Consider the following 15628-nt stretch of genomic DNA (forward strand, 5'->3'; position numbering starts at 1 on the left):
GCCATCAAAGCAGATGTACCGTTACACTTAAAACAGGCCAATAAGTGCTCGCTGTTAAGGAACGGCGCTGCTCTGCTACTCGTGGCTGTCAGCCCCCACTTCGGCGCGTTTCCAGCACACAGCAGAATTGTCACCGGTCACCTTACGCGGCTCACTAATCTGGAAGTGCAATTTTTTTTTTTTGTTGTTGCAAATGAGAGTGTGCGGGTATCACACACTTGTGTCTCTACTCTAACTCAATTAGTAAGCATCATTAAAAATGTAATAAAGTTAAATGCACACTCCTGGAACGGCTGATGGCATCTGTTCAGCTCTCCAGACTAAGGACACCCACCCTCCTGCACCCTCCCGCCCCAGTCCTGGCTTTCTAGCAACACCAGGTGACGTGAGCTTTTCGGGATAATCAAGAACTCCTCTGGTATTACAAAACAACCGGATTTTATTTTGGCAGAACTAAAAAAATCGTATATATTTATCTACATTGTAGTAAAAACAATGATTTTTTTTTTTCCTTCATATATTCATCAACACATCGCAAACCAACCGGGACGCAGGTACCGAGGGCCGCGGGGAGGCTCAGTCCGCTCGCTCCTCACCACGCGCTGCCCCTTCCACGCTGCGCCGAGGGCGCGTCGGACACGGCGGGGGGAAAAAGGAACAAAAACCACGCACTGTGAGCACCCGGAGAGATGCACTTAAATAAGAGTTTCCTCCTCCTCCTCCCAGTAAGACAGCGACGGCCGCCTTCTGCGCACGGGTGTCGAGGCTGCTCCGAGCGGCCCAGCGGCAGCAAGCTGCCCGTCTCCAAAGGCTGGTGGCCGAACATGAAAGATGACCATCGTGGGACGCCTTTTACAAGAACGTTTATTCATATTAAAGCAGAAACCAACCCATAAATGCTTTTATACATGTGTGTGCCTGTAAAAGACAGTATGGAGCAATTCAGAAAGAAAAAGGCTGCGAGCGCGATCCTCACTGAAGTCTGCGGTAACTCTTACAGAGTTCGTGGTCCCGAATGTCCCCCCAGCCTCCGTTTTTCACGTGGGGGGACAGGGGTGCCATGGAGTACCTTTTACTGATACTCATGGCTTCGGGGAACAGGTACTGTCGGTTGCTGTTCAAGAGAGAGTCGATTTTGGCACTCTGGGTGGACGGTCTGCAGGATTTCTTGTGGTGCATGCCACAGTCCCCCGTGTGGAAAATCCTGGGGATTTCGGGGACCAGCACTTTCCAGAACTTTGGAAGACAGGAGACAGTCAAGTGCTGCAGAGTCCAGTCCCAGTTGTAGTCATCGTAGGTGCAGAAGGCGTCCGTGCACTCGATGAGCTTCTGGTAGGTGTCTCTGCCGAAGGCCATGCCCATGTTGTGCTCGGTGGACTTCCACGTCTTCATCTCCACCTTGTCGGCGCGGCCGGCGAAGCCGCCGCGCACGGGGCCGTAGGTGCCCAGCGAGACGATCTGGCACTCGGGGCACTCGCGCTCGCGCAGCGCCCACAGCTTTTTGAGGACGTGGTAGAAGTCGGGCGCCAGGTAGTGGTCCTCCTCCAGGAAGACGACGGGCCCGGCGTGCTCGCGCAGCGCCCGCACCCGCTCCCAGACGAAGTGCAGCTTCCACCACCAGTGGTGCTTGGTCTGCGAGAAGCGGGCCTCGCGGTAGTGCCCGAAGGAGTCGGGGTACTCGGCGTTGATGCAGCCCAGCCGCAGGGCCGCCGCCTTGCCCACGTCGCGGGGGCAGTCGCGGGGGTCGTGCCCGGGGAACTCGCGGGGGTAGAGCTGGATGCTGAAGGGGAAGAAGACCTGCAGCACCGGGCAGAAGTCCACGCCGGCCGCCAGCCGGTTCAGCTCCTCGGCCCACAGGTCGTGGCTCAGCACCAGCAGCACGTTCTCCACGCCCGCCGCCCGCCGCAGCGACTCGAGCAGCAGCCGCAGGTGCTCGGCGCGATCGTGCACCTGCACCACCAGCACCACGTCGGCGGCACCGGCACCGGGGGCCCGGGCCGGGAAGCGCCCCGCGTTGCTCAGCGGCTGGTCGAAGTTGAGCCGGTAGACGAGCGAGCGGTAGCTCCGCGTCCCGTTGTCGGCGGGCAGCGGCACGAGCTGGGGGACGGCGGCGGCGGCGGCCGAGGCCGAGGCGTTGGCGGCGGGGCGGCGCGGCGGCGGCGGAGGAGGAGGCGGCGGCGGCTCGCTCGCCCGCGGCGGTTCCCCGGTGCCGCCCCGCTGCTGCCTCCGCCGCCCGCCGCTCCACAGCACCAGCGCGCAGGCCGCCAGCGCCAGCGCCAGCAGCAGCACCTTGCGCTTGTAGATCCGCAGCCTCATCCTCCTCCGCCTCCCGCCGCCGGCGGCCGCCGCCGCCGCCGCCGCCGCCTCCTCCTCCTCTCCCGCTGGCCGCGCGCGCCGCCGCCACCGCCCCCCTCGCCCACGTCGCCGCCCGCCATAGGGCGCCCGGCCGGGCCCGCCGCCGGAGCCTCCTCATTGGCCGCCGCCGGCGCCATTTGCTGAGCCGCTTCCGCCGGGAGGCGGCACCGGCACCGCCGGGGGCACCGGGCACCGAACGCACGCAGCGCGGGGCTCCCGGTGCCCAACGCCCCCGGGGATCCTGGGGCCGGTGGGGACGTCGAGGAGCGGCCCCGGGACACGCCGGTCCTGGGCAACCCCGGTCCTAGGACGCCCCCAGGTCCCCCCCCCCCCCGGCCAAAGCACAAGGACGCGGACACCGGGAGGGTTGAAGCCGAGCACCTTTCTTTTTATTCCAAGCACAGAAATCCCGGCGGCGGACGGGCAGCGCTCCCTCCCCGCCAGGCCGGCACCTGCGGGCTGCAGCCGCGGCACCGAAGCGGGCGGGAGGCGAGCACCGGGTCCCCCCCGCACGGGGCAGAGCCCCCGCCCCGTCAGTAGTCGCAGCTGCCCTGCAGGTACACGTCGTCCAGGAACTCGGAATAGCAGTCTAGGGAGCAGAAGTAGCAGACGATGGGCGCTTCCGTGCCTCCCATGTTGTCCACCAGGACCACGGTGTGAGCTACGTGGTGCAGGTTCATGGTCACCGTGATCTGGACGAAGCTGCTCAGGCAGGCGGCCCCGCACTGGCACGTCTTAGCCACCTCCAGGTCTTCGCAGAGGTGAGAGGGAAGGAGGTGGCAACCGTAAGGGAGTCTGTTGGGCGAGAGGAGTAAGAAGTGAATTCACTGCACAGTTAACCCCCTCGGACAGTGACACGCGCCGTACGCAGCGGTCAGAAAAACCTTTCCCACATCTAAAACGGGCAACCACCCCTGGGTACCGTGGATCTGACCTCCAGAAAACGCTCCAACAAGAGCAGGGAATTCCCACAGGTCACAGCAGCCCACGTGGCAGTGCCAGGGAATTGGACAGAAAGAGGGAATTAAAAAGAGGATTGAGAAAAAAGACAGGTGAGCACTTGCCCTTCCCGCGCGTTAGCCGGGAAGACCACCACGCTCAGCCCCGGTCTGCCCGGGCACCGCGATTTACTCGCCGCTCCGACACGGAGAAGCGGCAGCGGCACAAGCACCGTGTGCACACAGAGAGCCTTTGTGCAGCAGCATCGCACCGCCGATGATGAATTCGGGTTCTCCCGTGTACTGCTCTTTTCCTCCACCGTCTCAGTGGCATTCGATGACAAGAACAGGAATCGCTTCTGTTTAAATCCGCAGCCGAGTGGCAGCGTTTGGGGTACAGCGCGAGGAATTTCCCCGCAGTGCTTTGTTACCTGCCAGCTGTGGAAACCACCGGTGCCCAGCCGTCACTCGAGACTCGCGGAATAGGAGTGACTCACACCCAGGCTACACCTACACGTCCCCAATGCCTTCTCCATGCCATCACTCACATAGCTGAGGCTCCTGTGGTTCTGTTTTTGTCACCATCTCAATTTCAGCACTTCCTGTCTTCTGGTCGGGACGTACGTAACCCCAGCTCTGGCGCTTGCTCAGAATGCCACTACGATTCATTTCCAAGCGTTCGCTTTCGTGTCTTCCCTCAGTTTTCTTCCCTTCGCAAGGTTTTTACAGCCTATCGTCACTCCCATTTCTTGTTCTTTGTTAACGGCAGACAAGGTCTGGGGTGTCTGTGTGTGTGTGTGCGTGTGTAATCCCTCACGCCCAGCAAATCCACGACAGCTAAGAACCCCCTGGAGCGAGTACCCCAAACCACCCTCCTGACCCCAAGCGCTACTCTGCGGGGATGCCTGGAAGTCTCGGTGTCAGCGGGTGGCTGCAGCGCCAGGCCTGCTCTGACCAGCGCTGTCACCTGAGGACCACGGGCCCATGGGCACGGGGAGCCCCTCGTCCTACCGAGACTCCTGGAGCAGAAAGCAGAAACTGCAAAACCCCTGCAGTTTATATAAGGAAGCGTGGAGTTTGCACCCTTACCACCACCAAGGTCAGGGGTGGGTGAGATTTGCGCCTGAGCGCTTGGTTGCTCAGCTCGTTTCCAGGGCGTGCCCTGCATGCCTGTGGACACCTTTAGCACTGACCTGTGAGCAATTAACCCGGGATTATGGGGCACTCCCCATCCCCAAGGCAGGCATTGGCAAGGAACGCAGTTATGAGGACTTCCCGGCTGTCTCTCACCACCTTTCCGTACCCGTGACTCTCTTCCATCTTCTTGCTCCCTTTTCCACCCAGAAAAACAAGGTGGGAGTAGCACCAGATGCTACCGGAAGAATCACAGGCAGAGGCACGTGGGCAGAGCGGTGCGAGGAGAGAGGAGAAAACCCTGTCACAGGCAGCAGCCTGGCGAAGATGATGCTGACCTGGTGTTAAATAGTTTTAAAACTACCTCCCAGCTGGGCTTCTCTGCCTAAGACAGAACGTCCTCGCTCCGGCGCCGACGGGAACGAACAGCTCGAGGAAAGCGAAGGCAGGAGGAGGCCCAGTGGTTGAGCAGCCGTCCTGCAGCACCTTGCTAACACCTCTCAGCTCGTGCCGGGTGCCGTTCGAAGCAGTCGGATCCACGTCTGTAGCCCCACGGTGCGTAGTGGAGGGCAGCTCTTGCCAGCACTGATCTCACACGGGAAGGGGCAGCTACAGGCTCACGGACCTCCCACGGGGCTCTAGTGCCCTTCGGTGTCGGCACAAGGTGAAGGGCAACCGTGTTTGAGAGCACTTTCCAAGCTAGAGCCCAACACAAAACACGATCCGTGCCACAAAACCCACTGTACTGTGAGCTCCTAACTCTAAAGAGCTGGAAGCGGTTCAGGCTTACAGGGCCGATTCTCTTTTACCCATGGTTGGACAAGAATATTCCCTTACAGTGCCTCCACTTTGGGGATAAAAAACATTTCATCTACAGCTTTCCCCACATGCTTCCACGTCACCACTTCACTACAGGAACCTGTGTTACCCTGTATAATAACGGGATTAAACTGCAAGTGGGATTCAACGCAGCTCTAACTTCATGAAGAGCAATTGCCACTAACAGGAAAAAACAAATCAAGGGAAATTTAGACTTGACAGCTTTGAGACAGAGTAGGCGAAACGCGTGCCCACCATGCTACTCTTACCTGTAATTTATGGTAGCTCTCGCAGCACACTCTAATAAAGTCAATGGTATTTTCAGCTGTATGTTGGGAACCAGAGGATTAGGCTGTTCAAAAGGATTCCCAAAGAGATCCAAGTTCTCAAGACAGAGTTTCCTAAAATCACTGGGCAAGAAAGGAAGTTTGTTTCGAGCTGCCGACAGAAAGCGCAGATGATCTAACTGGCCGATCTTGAATGGCAACCTGATCAGCTCATTGTCATCCAGCTTCAAATTAACAAGTCCTCGCAGCTGGCAGAACTGAATGGGAAGCGCTTTAATTTTGTTTTGGCTGAGGTCCAAGAACTGGAGAGATTTCTGAAGGGTGGAGTTGCACAGGGCGCTGCTGAAGGACTCCAGGTGATTGTCGTGCAAATTGAGCTCCTGAAGGAAGACCAGGTCACCGATGGTAGCGGGCAGCTGCTTAATGTGGTTATGACTCAGGTCGAGTTTTCGGAGCTTCTTCAAGCAAAGCACACGCGTGTCGATCCGAGCAAGCTTGCAGTACGAGGCCTGGAGATGTTCGAGGGAATAAGGGAAGTTCTTGGTGAGCGGGTAGTCCCTTTTGGAAGTTATGATCATTTTTGTTTTAGGCTTTTCAACTTCTGAAGTCTTCGCTGGTACCAGAGCTGAGAGCGGGAGAGCGCTGATGTTGGTCCCTTGGTGAGCCAGTCTCACAGCTGAAAGGAAATTCTTTAAATTGCTGGCATTTGCCTACAGAAAAACATAAGCGTGGAATCACAAGTTTATTATTCTTGCACTTATCTGTACTACAACTTTCTGAACTATTTTGTGCACGTATCAGGAGACACTAACTCAGCAGGGCAGCGAAACTGGAGAGGGAAACAATTCAGGCTCGTTCGGTTCATGCGCTGTTTGCGGTATTTAAGAACAAACAGCACGCAGTCTGAACGAGAAGTTACGACCTCCCTGAATAATCCAGATCGAACAAACCGTGGTGTCACTCCGAAAAGGAACAAAGCACAGACCTCACAGCTGAATGCAAAGTACAGAAAAAGAGCCTGGCGCGCTGCGATGTTCCTAGCCTGCACCGTGACCAAAGGGCAGTTAATGAAAACACAGAGGCAAAGCAGGGACCTAAAGTCTGACGCATTTACTTCTGAAAGCTGCTAAGGGTGGAAGCTGAGGTTGAATTTGACGTAAAGCAAGGTGGAAAGCTTCAAGGCAGGTTCAGCGAGTGCTTCTGGCCACAGGCAGCACTGCTTGGCTGTGCCAGCATCAAACGAGAGGATAATTATTCGCAGCCCTTCTTGCAAATAAGAGAGCAGCTTTGCTTTAGGTGGGACACTATAAAATGCCGGTAAGGGGACCCAGTCAAATTAATGCGGTATCAGATAAGCTCCGTTTTAAACAGACCAGCAAAGCTGTGATACATTTGTTGTGCTGACACTGACTTTTAGGAACGCTAGGTGAACAAACATTTCTAAGCTCTCTAGCAAGCCTCTTCTCAAGCCAGCACGCAGCTGACAGGCATTAAGCTACACAGGAAATTCTGAAATAAAAAAAAATGATGCACGTGTGCAGCCCCAGTTCATCTCATTCACTGCAGGGAAGAACAAACGTGCGAGTTAGGGCGCAGCACTGAGAGTTCAGAGGTTTGCGCTCCCTCCGCTCCCAGCTGCAACTCGCTCGTGCCTTGGGACCCCACTTGTGCACCTGAAGCCTGCTCCCTCCACACCGAATTCCTCAGGGTGCGGCACAACAGAGCGACGATCCCGGAGACTTCTAGATGTTCACGCGATACAAATAAAGGCAAAAAAAGGTCAAACGCATTTGACTGCATTGCTACCCTAATTACCGGTCTTCTCAATTTTCCCATGCACATGTGTTCTCTTAACTCCTGGTGTGAAATCCTCCAGGGATGGGGAAATTGCACAGCAAAAGCCTTTGTTATCCAGGAGTGCCGACTGTACCGTTAATGTGACTTGAAAATAAGAGTAGTTTGTGTTCCAGATCCTTAAAACAAATTTCCGCTGTAATACCTACATAAAGGTAATGTATCTGTAAACCTGTAAGAATATGTTGAGAAAAATTCTAAGACAAATATGTGAAAAAAAGCGAAGAATTAGCTGGAAGCGCTCAGGAAGCAATTTTCCGCCACAAGTCTGAACTCTTGACCACGGAAAAGACAGAAAAATAAATTAATTTGCTCTGCCTTACAAGTCCAGAGTTAAACGAAAGATGACGAGGCGATCTGAGATTACACAGATTTCAGACCTTGCATGCAGTGCAGCAGGCACAGGCCTGCTGAAGGGAAAAATAAACAAACAAACAAACCAACGAAGCACAGCGACTTTAGTATTTTTGCTCCAGGGTTAAACGCTCCAGACTGCTGTTTCTCAACTTAGTTTTTGATGGGGCTGAACACAGCAAATCACACCACCTGGCAGAGCACAAAGAGTGCGGGTTACGCTGTAGTTGTATGCAGTCAGCACAGTCGTACCTGGAAATATCTTGTTCTACAAAGCTTTTGTCTGTCCTGAGAGTTCAGAAGCCTTTCTGTAATAAAATTATAAAAGACTAACAGAGATAGAAAATGATAGAAATAGAAAAATAACCAACCATCTTAAATTGGGTTTCCAGATTCAGAGCATTTAAGGAGGGACATACAGAATCACTAGCTTTGGAAGAATTTAGTGTATTTTTTCCTGGAGCTTGACAGTATGAGGGTGAGCCTTGTGTGCAACGTGGGAAGCGAGGATCTAGCTTCCTTGGAGCAGCTGTGATGAGCTTTGTACAAGGTCAAAATTCCAACTCCTGCTTCATTAGATTCTGCAGAGACATTCTTTTCAGCCTAACAACATCATTACCATAAAGAAAACAACGGATTTAGTTCTTAATGAAATTATTCCCTGCAGTGGCACGCAGTTTTCTTACAGGCCCTATAAATGCTCTAAATCAGGTCTTGCAGCACTAAGACACAGGCTTTCTCCTCTCTAGTTTTATACCGCTAGTAGATCCTCTTACACCAGGCCTGCTTTCGTACCTTTGTTCTGAGAAACTGTCCAACTTTTCACACTCCAGTAGAAATGCTCAGAGGATGTAAAACAAGAATGTTTTAGATCTAATGCAACGTGCGTGACTTTTTTTTGCTGCACATGTTTGCCTCTGGCAAGAAAAAATTAATTTTATTGAATTTAGATAAGTACTACTTCTTTTATATTTGACCCTGCAATGTGAACCACTCTCCTCATCAGACTGAGGCCGCTTTCTGTACCACCACGTCCTTCACTCCCACACAAAGTATTTCCAGATTATCACACCACCGTGCCACTAGCTGCAAAATCTCAGGCTACCACTTATATATATACCTACTTATATTCACTCGTTGGTCTTAATTCCAGTAAAACAAGTGTTTTTTCTTTCTTGTCGGGTCATATTTGTTTTCTTTCCAGGAAGCCACAGTCCCAAGCGTGGACTCATTTACCTGGTTTCTCAGGCAGACCTTGCAGCCCGCCCTGAGCTCTGCTCCGCTCTGGCAAGACTGGGGGCAGTGCCTGCTGGAGCTGCAGTTTGGACAGACCCCGTGCCTCTCACCTCAGCCCCTCTGAGAAAACATTTTACTTGGGAGAAAGAAGCTTAATCAGTGATGATTATTGCTGCTCAGTACAACACCATGAAGTTATTGACTGATCTCCTTCAGGTCAAAGAATCACAGCTGAAACAGAAAGTCAGAATGATTTTCCAAGTAATAAATCAATCCTTTTAGCTTTTATTTACACAGCCTAACTCCAAGGTTTTGAAAATCTGTCCTGCTTTCCTTTTCTGCAACGAGGCTAATAAAGATTAGTGAAACAGCTACGTAAAACAAACAACAGCATAAATACTAAATGCTAACGTGGTGGTTTTGGGGGGATGGGTTCAGCATCAATAAAAACATGTTTACATCTTCCAGGTGCCCCTTGAACCGGCCGTGGACACGTTGGTGAGTTCTGCTTTCGGCTAGGCACCAAGGCCCGGCGGTGACCGTACTGCTGACCCACCGAATGCGTCCCAGCTTGGGAACGGCAGCGGGCACGCTGCGTGCCCCCAACACGAGCACATTCCCCAGTTTTTAATCAGGAAGACTTGGGCAATTCCCTGCTCCACAGGACCTGCAGCCAGAGCCCAAGAAGCGGGATGAGGCAGGTGAAAAGTTTCTCTCACAATAAAGGCACGAGAACTAACAGGCATGGGACCTAATGGGAAGAGGGGGCTTTCCTACCCCTCCAGTTTCTCCCACAGGGGCAGAAGGAAGGAGGATCAGGACAGGGCCCAGCAGGGCGCAGCTTCCCAGGGCTGGGGGCCCTGCGCTGCCCCTTCTGCCCCAGCCGGGGCCGGGGCCGGGTCCGTGTCCGTCCCGCACCCACCTTGCTGAGGCAGATATCCACGGCGGGCTCCCGGAGGCGCACGGTGGCCTTGCCCTCCTCCACGAAGCGGGTGAAGAACCGCTCGACGTTCTCCTGCACCTGCGGGGGGACAGCGGGCGCTCAGCGGCGGGACGAGGGAAGGAGGAGGAGGAGGAGGAGGAGGGAAGGGGACCGAGGGAGGGGAACCGAGCCCCGCACCTTGTAGCGAGCGCCGCCCCGGTCCCGCGCCGTGCACACCATGAGGTACACGGAGCCGCCCCGAGCCCCGCCGGGCGGGCGGCCGAGCGACAGCAGCGCCCTGGTGCCGCGGCCGCGGCCCCGCAGCCCGCAGGAGGGCAGGAGCCGGCTGACCACCTCCACCTCGCACTGCAGCCGCATCGCCGCCGTCCTGCCGGCCCTGGGGAGAGCGGGCGGAAAGGCTCCCGGGCGGGAAGGGAAAGGAAAGGAAGGGAGGGACGGGAGGGAGGCGTTACCGGCACGGCGGGGAGCGCAGCGGCGGCACCGGGAGCGGGCGCCGCCTGCGGGTGGCGGCCGGCGCGGCCGGGGTGAGGGGGGACGGGGGGGAGCTGAGGGGACGGCGGTGTGAGGGGACACGGAGGGAGCTGGGGGTGTGAGGGGACGTGGGGGAGCTGGGGACATGGCAGGTGTGAGGGGAGATGGGGAACGGAGGACGCGGTGGGTGTGAGGGGACGTGGGGGGAGCTGGGGACATGGCAGGTGTGAGGGGACATGGAGGGGACATGGAGGGAACTGAGGGGTGTGAGGGGACACGGGGGAGCTGGGGGCATGGAGAGCGTGATGGGACGTGGATGGAGCAGGGGATGTGGCGGGTGTGAGGGGAGGCAGGGAACTGAGGACATGGCAGGTGTGAGGGGGTGCAGAGGAGCTGGGGGACAGCGGGTGTGAGGGGACACGGGGGAGCTGGGTACATAGCGAGTGTGATGGGACGTGGATGGAGCAGGGGATGTGGTGGGTGTGAGGGGAAGCAGGGAACTGAGAACATGGCAGGTGTGAGGAGGTGCGGAGGAGCTGAGGGGACAGTGGGTGTGGGGGACATGGAGGAAACTGGGGACAGTGAGTGTGAGGGTACATGGAGGGAGCTGGGGGTGTGAAGGGGCATGGGGGAGCTGGGGACACGGCAGGGGTGAGAGGGCACGGGTGAGCGGGGTTCACAGTGGGTGTGAGGGGACTTGGATGGAACAGGGGACGTAGCAAGTGTGAGGGGACACAGCGGGAGCTGGGGGGTATTGAAGGGGCATGGGGGAGCTGGTTGCACAGTGGGTGTGAGGGGACATGGAACTGGGGACCTGGCACACGTGAGGGGAGATGGGGAACGGAGGACATGGGTGTGAGGGGACGTGGGGGGAGCTGGGGGCATGGCAGGTGTGAGGGGACATGGAGGGACCTGAGGGGTGTGAGGGGACACGGGTGAGCTGGGGGCATGGAGAGCGTGATGGGACGTGGATGGAGCAGGGGATGTGGTGGGTGTGAGGGGAGGCAGGGAACTGAGAACATGGCAGGTGTGAGGGGGTGCGGAGGAGCTGGGGGACAGCGGGTGTGAGGGGACATAGAGGGAACTGAGGACATGGGAGTTGTGAGAGGACATGGAGGGAACTGGGGACCTGGCAGGTGTGAGGGGAGGTGGGGAACGGAGGACATGGTGGGTGTGAGGGTATGTGGGGGGAGCTGGGCACACGGTGGGCGTGAGGGGACATGAGGGAGCTGAGGACACGGGAGTGAGGCGACATGCTCCATCAAGCTCTGCCCTGCAGCAACGGCAGTGACCAAACACCACCTCAGTGGAGGGCCAGATAACTTCCTCCGGGCTTCCTCCTCCAACCTGGCTGCCGCCTGCCACCTGCGTTCTAGTGCCGGCTCCGGCTTCCTTGCGATGAATTTCTTCCGAAGAAATTCTTCCCTCAGATTAAACACTCATTCGCCAACCGCAGCGCCTCCTCCGGGCGGCGGCGCTGCGGTTGGCGGTGCCATGTCCGTGCACGTCCAGCAGGAGGCGGTGTGGGCGCCGGTGCTCGGGGGGCTTCTGGCAGCTTTCGGGGGGCTCCCGGGGCAAAATATTGCCTGTGGGGGAGGCAAAAGGGAGCCCGCGTCTCTCTGTGTTGCCCAGGCTACGCTGCAGTGGCTATTCACAGGCGCGATCCCGCTACTGACCGGCACGGGAGTTTTGACCTGCTCCGTTTCCGACCTGGGCCGGTTCACCCCTCCTTAGGCAACCTGGTGTGCCCCGGCTCCCCGGGGCTCACCATATTGATGCCGGCCTTAGCGCGGACGCCCGCTCGGCATAGCGCACTGCAGCCCAGAACTCCTGGGCTCAAGCGATCCGGCGGGCTCAGCCTCCCGAGCAGCTGGGACTACAGGCGTGCGCCACCGCGCCCGGCCACCGCTGCCCTGCGCCGCCGCTACTCCACTCCTGCCTGCCGCTGACGTCACGCCCGGGAGGGGAGGGGGGGAGCGGGGCGCTCTCTGCGCAGGCGCCCGCCGCCATTTCGTGAGGGGGGGAGTGAGAGGGGGGAGGAGGCGCGGGGCACGCCGGGAGGCGGCGCGGGGTTGATTAGCGCAGGCGCCCGCCGCCATCTTCCTCTGCCAGGCGGGCGCGCAGCGGGCAGCATGGGGCACCAGCAGCTCTACTGGAGCCACCCCAGGAAGTTCGGGCAGGGATCGCGGTCCTGGTCAGAGCGCGTCCGCGGGTGGCTGGGGTCCTCGGGCCCCTGTATCTGCCCCCCTCCTTCCCTTCCTCCCCGCCCTCCGCCGCCATTACGCGCCCTGACTGCTTTCTCGCTCTCTCTTCCCCTCACAGCCGCGTGTGCTCCAACCGCCACGGCCTGATCCGTAAATACGGGCTGAACATGTGCCGGCAGTGCTTCCGCCAGTACGCCAAGGACATCGGCTTCATCAAGGTGAGCGCTGGGGCTGGGCGGAGAGGGGATTGTGTGCCTTTTCCCGCTGATGTCTCACGCCTTTCTTGTCCTCTCGTAGCTGGATTGAGCGCTGGGAGGATGCGGCTGACGCCAGATGCTCCTGCGGCTTACCCGGGCCTCCCTGATCCACCTGCAGCATCTCAGCGCAGCTTTACTCAATAAATGGTCTCCTTGCCCATCTAATGTGTGTGCACTTGATTTCTGTGACAGTTATAATGCCTTGTGTTCTGTTACCGGGTCTCTTCTGGAGGTACTGTACTGGGGACAGGCCTGTATGATCCTGCACTGGTGTCCTGACTTTACCCCCACAAAACCATGCGGTCTCAAGAGTGCTGATGCTCCTGTCTTTGAGCCCGGAGGCAGCAGCCTGCCTGCTCTTAGCTGCTTAGTGACTCCCTCTGCCAATTTACTCTTAAATCCATGTGCTCTTTGGGTAGTGCACCACTGCTTTGGGTTGGTACGTTCTCTTACATGCAGTGGGAACACTTATGTGTACCCCATCTAGGTAATTTAGAAGTGGAGGGGTGTCCTTGAGTCATGTAAATGCTACGGATTATACCAAAAATTTATTATCACTGTTCATACACAATGTTTGGTGAGGGTAGGGTTCCCCTCTCTAGAAAAAACTTGCCTCTGCTCAGATTTGCAAGGGGGCTGTGGTATGGGCCACTTGAAATGACTGGTGAGTGAGCGAATGGTCCAGCAGGCTGCTGGCAGCACCACTGGGGTTCCCGGGGTGACAGGTTGGCATGCTGTGCACCAAGGGCTCATGATTTGGTACTGCGGTGCAGAGCTGTAACTGCCTGAGTGCCACTATCATAAAAGGTCTAAGGCTTCAGGGTGTGGGAAGCAGCGGGGAATTAACAGTTACCATCAGAACAGCAGCAGAGGGGTAACAGTGGGTAGGTCTTGAGCCAGAAATAGCCTGTGGGCAGGGCAGATACTTGCTGGGCTGAGCATCCTCACACTGAATTAAGGAGCTGAGTTAATAGGGGCTTATATATGGTTGGATCCACACATTTTTTGCTTCATCTGGTGTGTTCTGAAGTATCCAGCCACCTGAAGATTCTGATATTGTTGGGCTAAGGAGCGCTCAGGCATGTCAGAGGCCTGCAGTTACGCCTTTTATTTACCTTTAAGGGGATTAAAAGCGTCTGTTGGGGCTGTCCTATCCAGGTTGTTTTTTTAACCATTGCTCCTGAAGTTACTTTGCATGAGATTACTGACCAGTCAAGTCTAATTATACCTGAAATGGCAAATGGAGCACTTGCTATTGGGTGCTCTGAATTTAGTTTGGGAATCCTTGCCTTTTTTTTTTTTTTAGTCTAGTGGCTATTAAATGACATGGAACAAAGTAGGGTATGGTTTGGGGGGGAGTGGGAACAAATTTTAGTGCCGGTGGCTGGAGCATCTATTCCATGTGTTAAAGCCTCGCTCCTGAGGTGCACAGGGCAGTGTACCCGGATCCTTATCCTCTGTGAGTACCTCTCGGAGCTGAAGCGTGGCTGCGTCCTGTCACAGCTCCTCTTCAGGTTTCTGCAGCGATGGAAGCACAGAGAAATCTGATAGATGGTGCGGGGATGAGCTCAGCACGGACCTGTCAAGCAAACAGGCATGCCTGGTGTCACAGCTGGTGGCCTTCGGTGAGCTTTAATGTCAAACTTCCCACGAGGAACCTGCGGGAAGCTGCGCAGGGATCTCAGGCGTGTTTACAGCAAAAGCTGAAGGGCTGTGGGGGTGAAGCTGCAGGCTGGCACCAGCAGCAGCGTGGAGCTTGTTTACTTTTTTCCTAACTGTCCAGTTAAACTGGCACAGCAGCATGTGCTGCAATGGTTAGTCGGTGCCAGTGGTTTAGGAATTATCTGAAACTAGTTTGAAACTTGCTTCAATACTTGGCAAGTAACACCAAAAGTGAGTTAAAGCAACCAGCTGGGTTAGCACATTTGTTCCCCAGAAGAAGGTATTGCTATTATCTGAAGAATTATCTTCATTGCAAGGGGACTAAACCTTCAGCGAATGACGGGAGGAATGGGTAGATGAGGGATACTAACCAAGATCAATTAATAGTTAAGGCCTGATAGAAAAATTGAAAGGTAGCTGTAACCATAAGCTGGGAAGGGCTGGGGGGGCAGGAAGAGTCCTGAGAGCGGTCAAAGTGGAGACCCAGAGATGGGGGAGCCTTGAGGCAGTGTGGGGCAAGAAGAGCGCTGAAATAGGAGCGAGCAGTTCCTTTTTGCAGATCCTACAACACAGGGATGTGGGTCCTGGGTCACCCTGCAGGCTCTGATGGCTCAGCTCTGCTGCTGAAGGCCTGGGTTGGGTGGACAAGGAACAGCCAGAGCGTGCTGCGGGGCTCATCCTGCTCTTTGAGCTAGGAATGATGAAATCCCAGGGTCTGGGCTGGAAACTTCCCAGTGTAAAGCTCAGTTTGTATGCTAAAAAAAGAAGTTCCTCTGGTGATTGATTTTCCAGTTTCAGCTAAGACATAGGTGAATCCTACGGGGTGCATTTGTTTGGCTTCAACGTGGCTCTGATAATCAGAAACCGCTAGCTGTTTTTTTCTAACCGATTACTGAATTTCTTATGTCAAGGGGACTCATTGGAAGGGTAAGTCTTTTGTTAAACGTTATTTTAGCTAATGCTACGATCTTAGATTTGTTCTGTTTCAAGAAAGCAAGAAAACGGCCAGCTTTGCTGCTGTTAGTGGCCTCTGCTCTTGGGCCCCCAGCTGGGAGCTGTGGTGTAAAAGCTGCTTTCTCAGCAGGTTGCTTTGGGCCGACATGGTCCATTCAAA

At 55.9% G+C, this 15628-nt stretch overlaps 3 protein-coding genes across 3 annotated transcripts; 1 reads left to right on the top strand and 2 right to left on the bottom strand.

Annotated features, from left to right (window-relative positions):
• Window positions 1–846: 846 nt before the first annotated feature.
• On the bottom strand, window positions 847–2392 carry MGAT2 (alpha-1,6-mannosyl-glycoprotein 2-beta-N-acetylglucosaminyltransferase). The gene has a single exon (XM_080592703.1). It carries the CDS (start codon window positions 2314–2316, stop codon window positions 973–975), a length of 1344 nt encoding a protein of 447 aa, XP_080448829.1. The 5' UTR covers window positions 2317–2392; the 3' UTR covers window positions 847–972.
• Window positions 2393–2722: 330 nt separating this feature from the next.
• Window positions 2723–10344, bottom strand: LRR1 (leucine rich repeat protein 1). Its single transcript, XM_080592712.1, has 4 exons — window positions 10098–10344; window positions 9900–9998; window positions 5516–6243; window positions 2723–3150 (listed from the first exon to the last, which is right to left on the bottom strand). The coding sequence occupies exons 1-4, from the start codon at window positions 10275–10277 to the stop codon at window positions 2889–2891; spliced, it is 1269 nt and encodes a 422-aa protein (XP_080448838.1). The 5' UTR covers window positions 10278–10344; the 3' UTR covers window positions 2723–2888.
• Window positions 10345–12424: 2080 nt separating this feature from the next.
• Window positions 12425–13017, top strand: RPS29 (ribosomal protein S29). Its single transcript, XM_080592725.1, has 3 exons — window positions 12425–12585; window positions 12714–12813; window positions 12893–13017. Exons 1-3 carry the CDS (start codon window positions 12524–12526, stop codon window positions 12899–12901), a joined length of 171 nt encoding a protein of 56 aa, XP_080448851.1. The 5' UTR covers window positions 12425–12523; the 3' UTR covers window positions 12902–13017.
• Window positions 13018–15628: the final 2611 nt, after the last annotated feature.

This window comes from Anser brachyrhynchus, assembly GCF_964034855.1.
Source record: "Anser brachyrhynchus genome assembly, chromosome: 5".
NCBI lineage: Eukaryota > Metazoa > Chordata > Aves > Anseriformes > Anatidae > Anser > Anser brachyrhynchus.

Coding starts and splice junctions, on each gene's coding strand:
- MGAT2 (XM_080592703.1), bottom strand. CDS start 2,316: ATGAGGCTGCGGATCTACAAGCGCAAGGTGCTGCTGCTGGCGCTGGCG.
- LRR1 (XM_080592712.1), bottom strand. CDS start 10,277: ATGCGGCTGCAGTGCGAGGTGGAGGTGGTCAGCCGGCTCCTGCCCTCC. Junction 9,999..10,097: donor GGGGCGGCGCTCGCTACAAG/GTGCGGGGCTCG, acceptor GTCCCCCCGCAG/GTGCAGGAGAACGTCGAGCG. Junction 6,244..9,899: donor TGGATATCTGCCTCAGCAAG/GTGGGTGCGGGA, acceptor GTTTTTCTGTAG/GCAAATGCCAGCAATTTAAA.
- RPS29 (XM_080592725.1), top strand. CDS start 12,524: ATGGGGCACCAGCAGCTCTACTGGAGCCACCCCAGGAAGTTCGGGCAG. Junction 12,586..12,713: donor GGGCAGGGATCGCGGTCCTG/GTCAGAGCGCGT, acceptor TTCCCCTCACAG/CCGCGTGTGCTCCAACCGCC.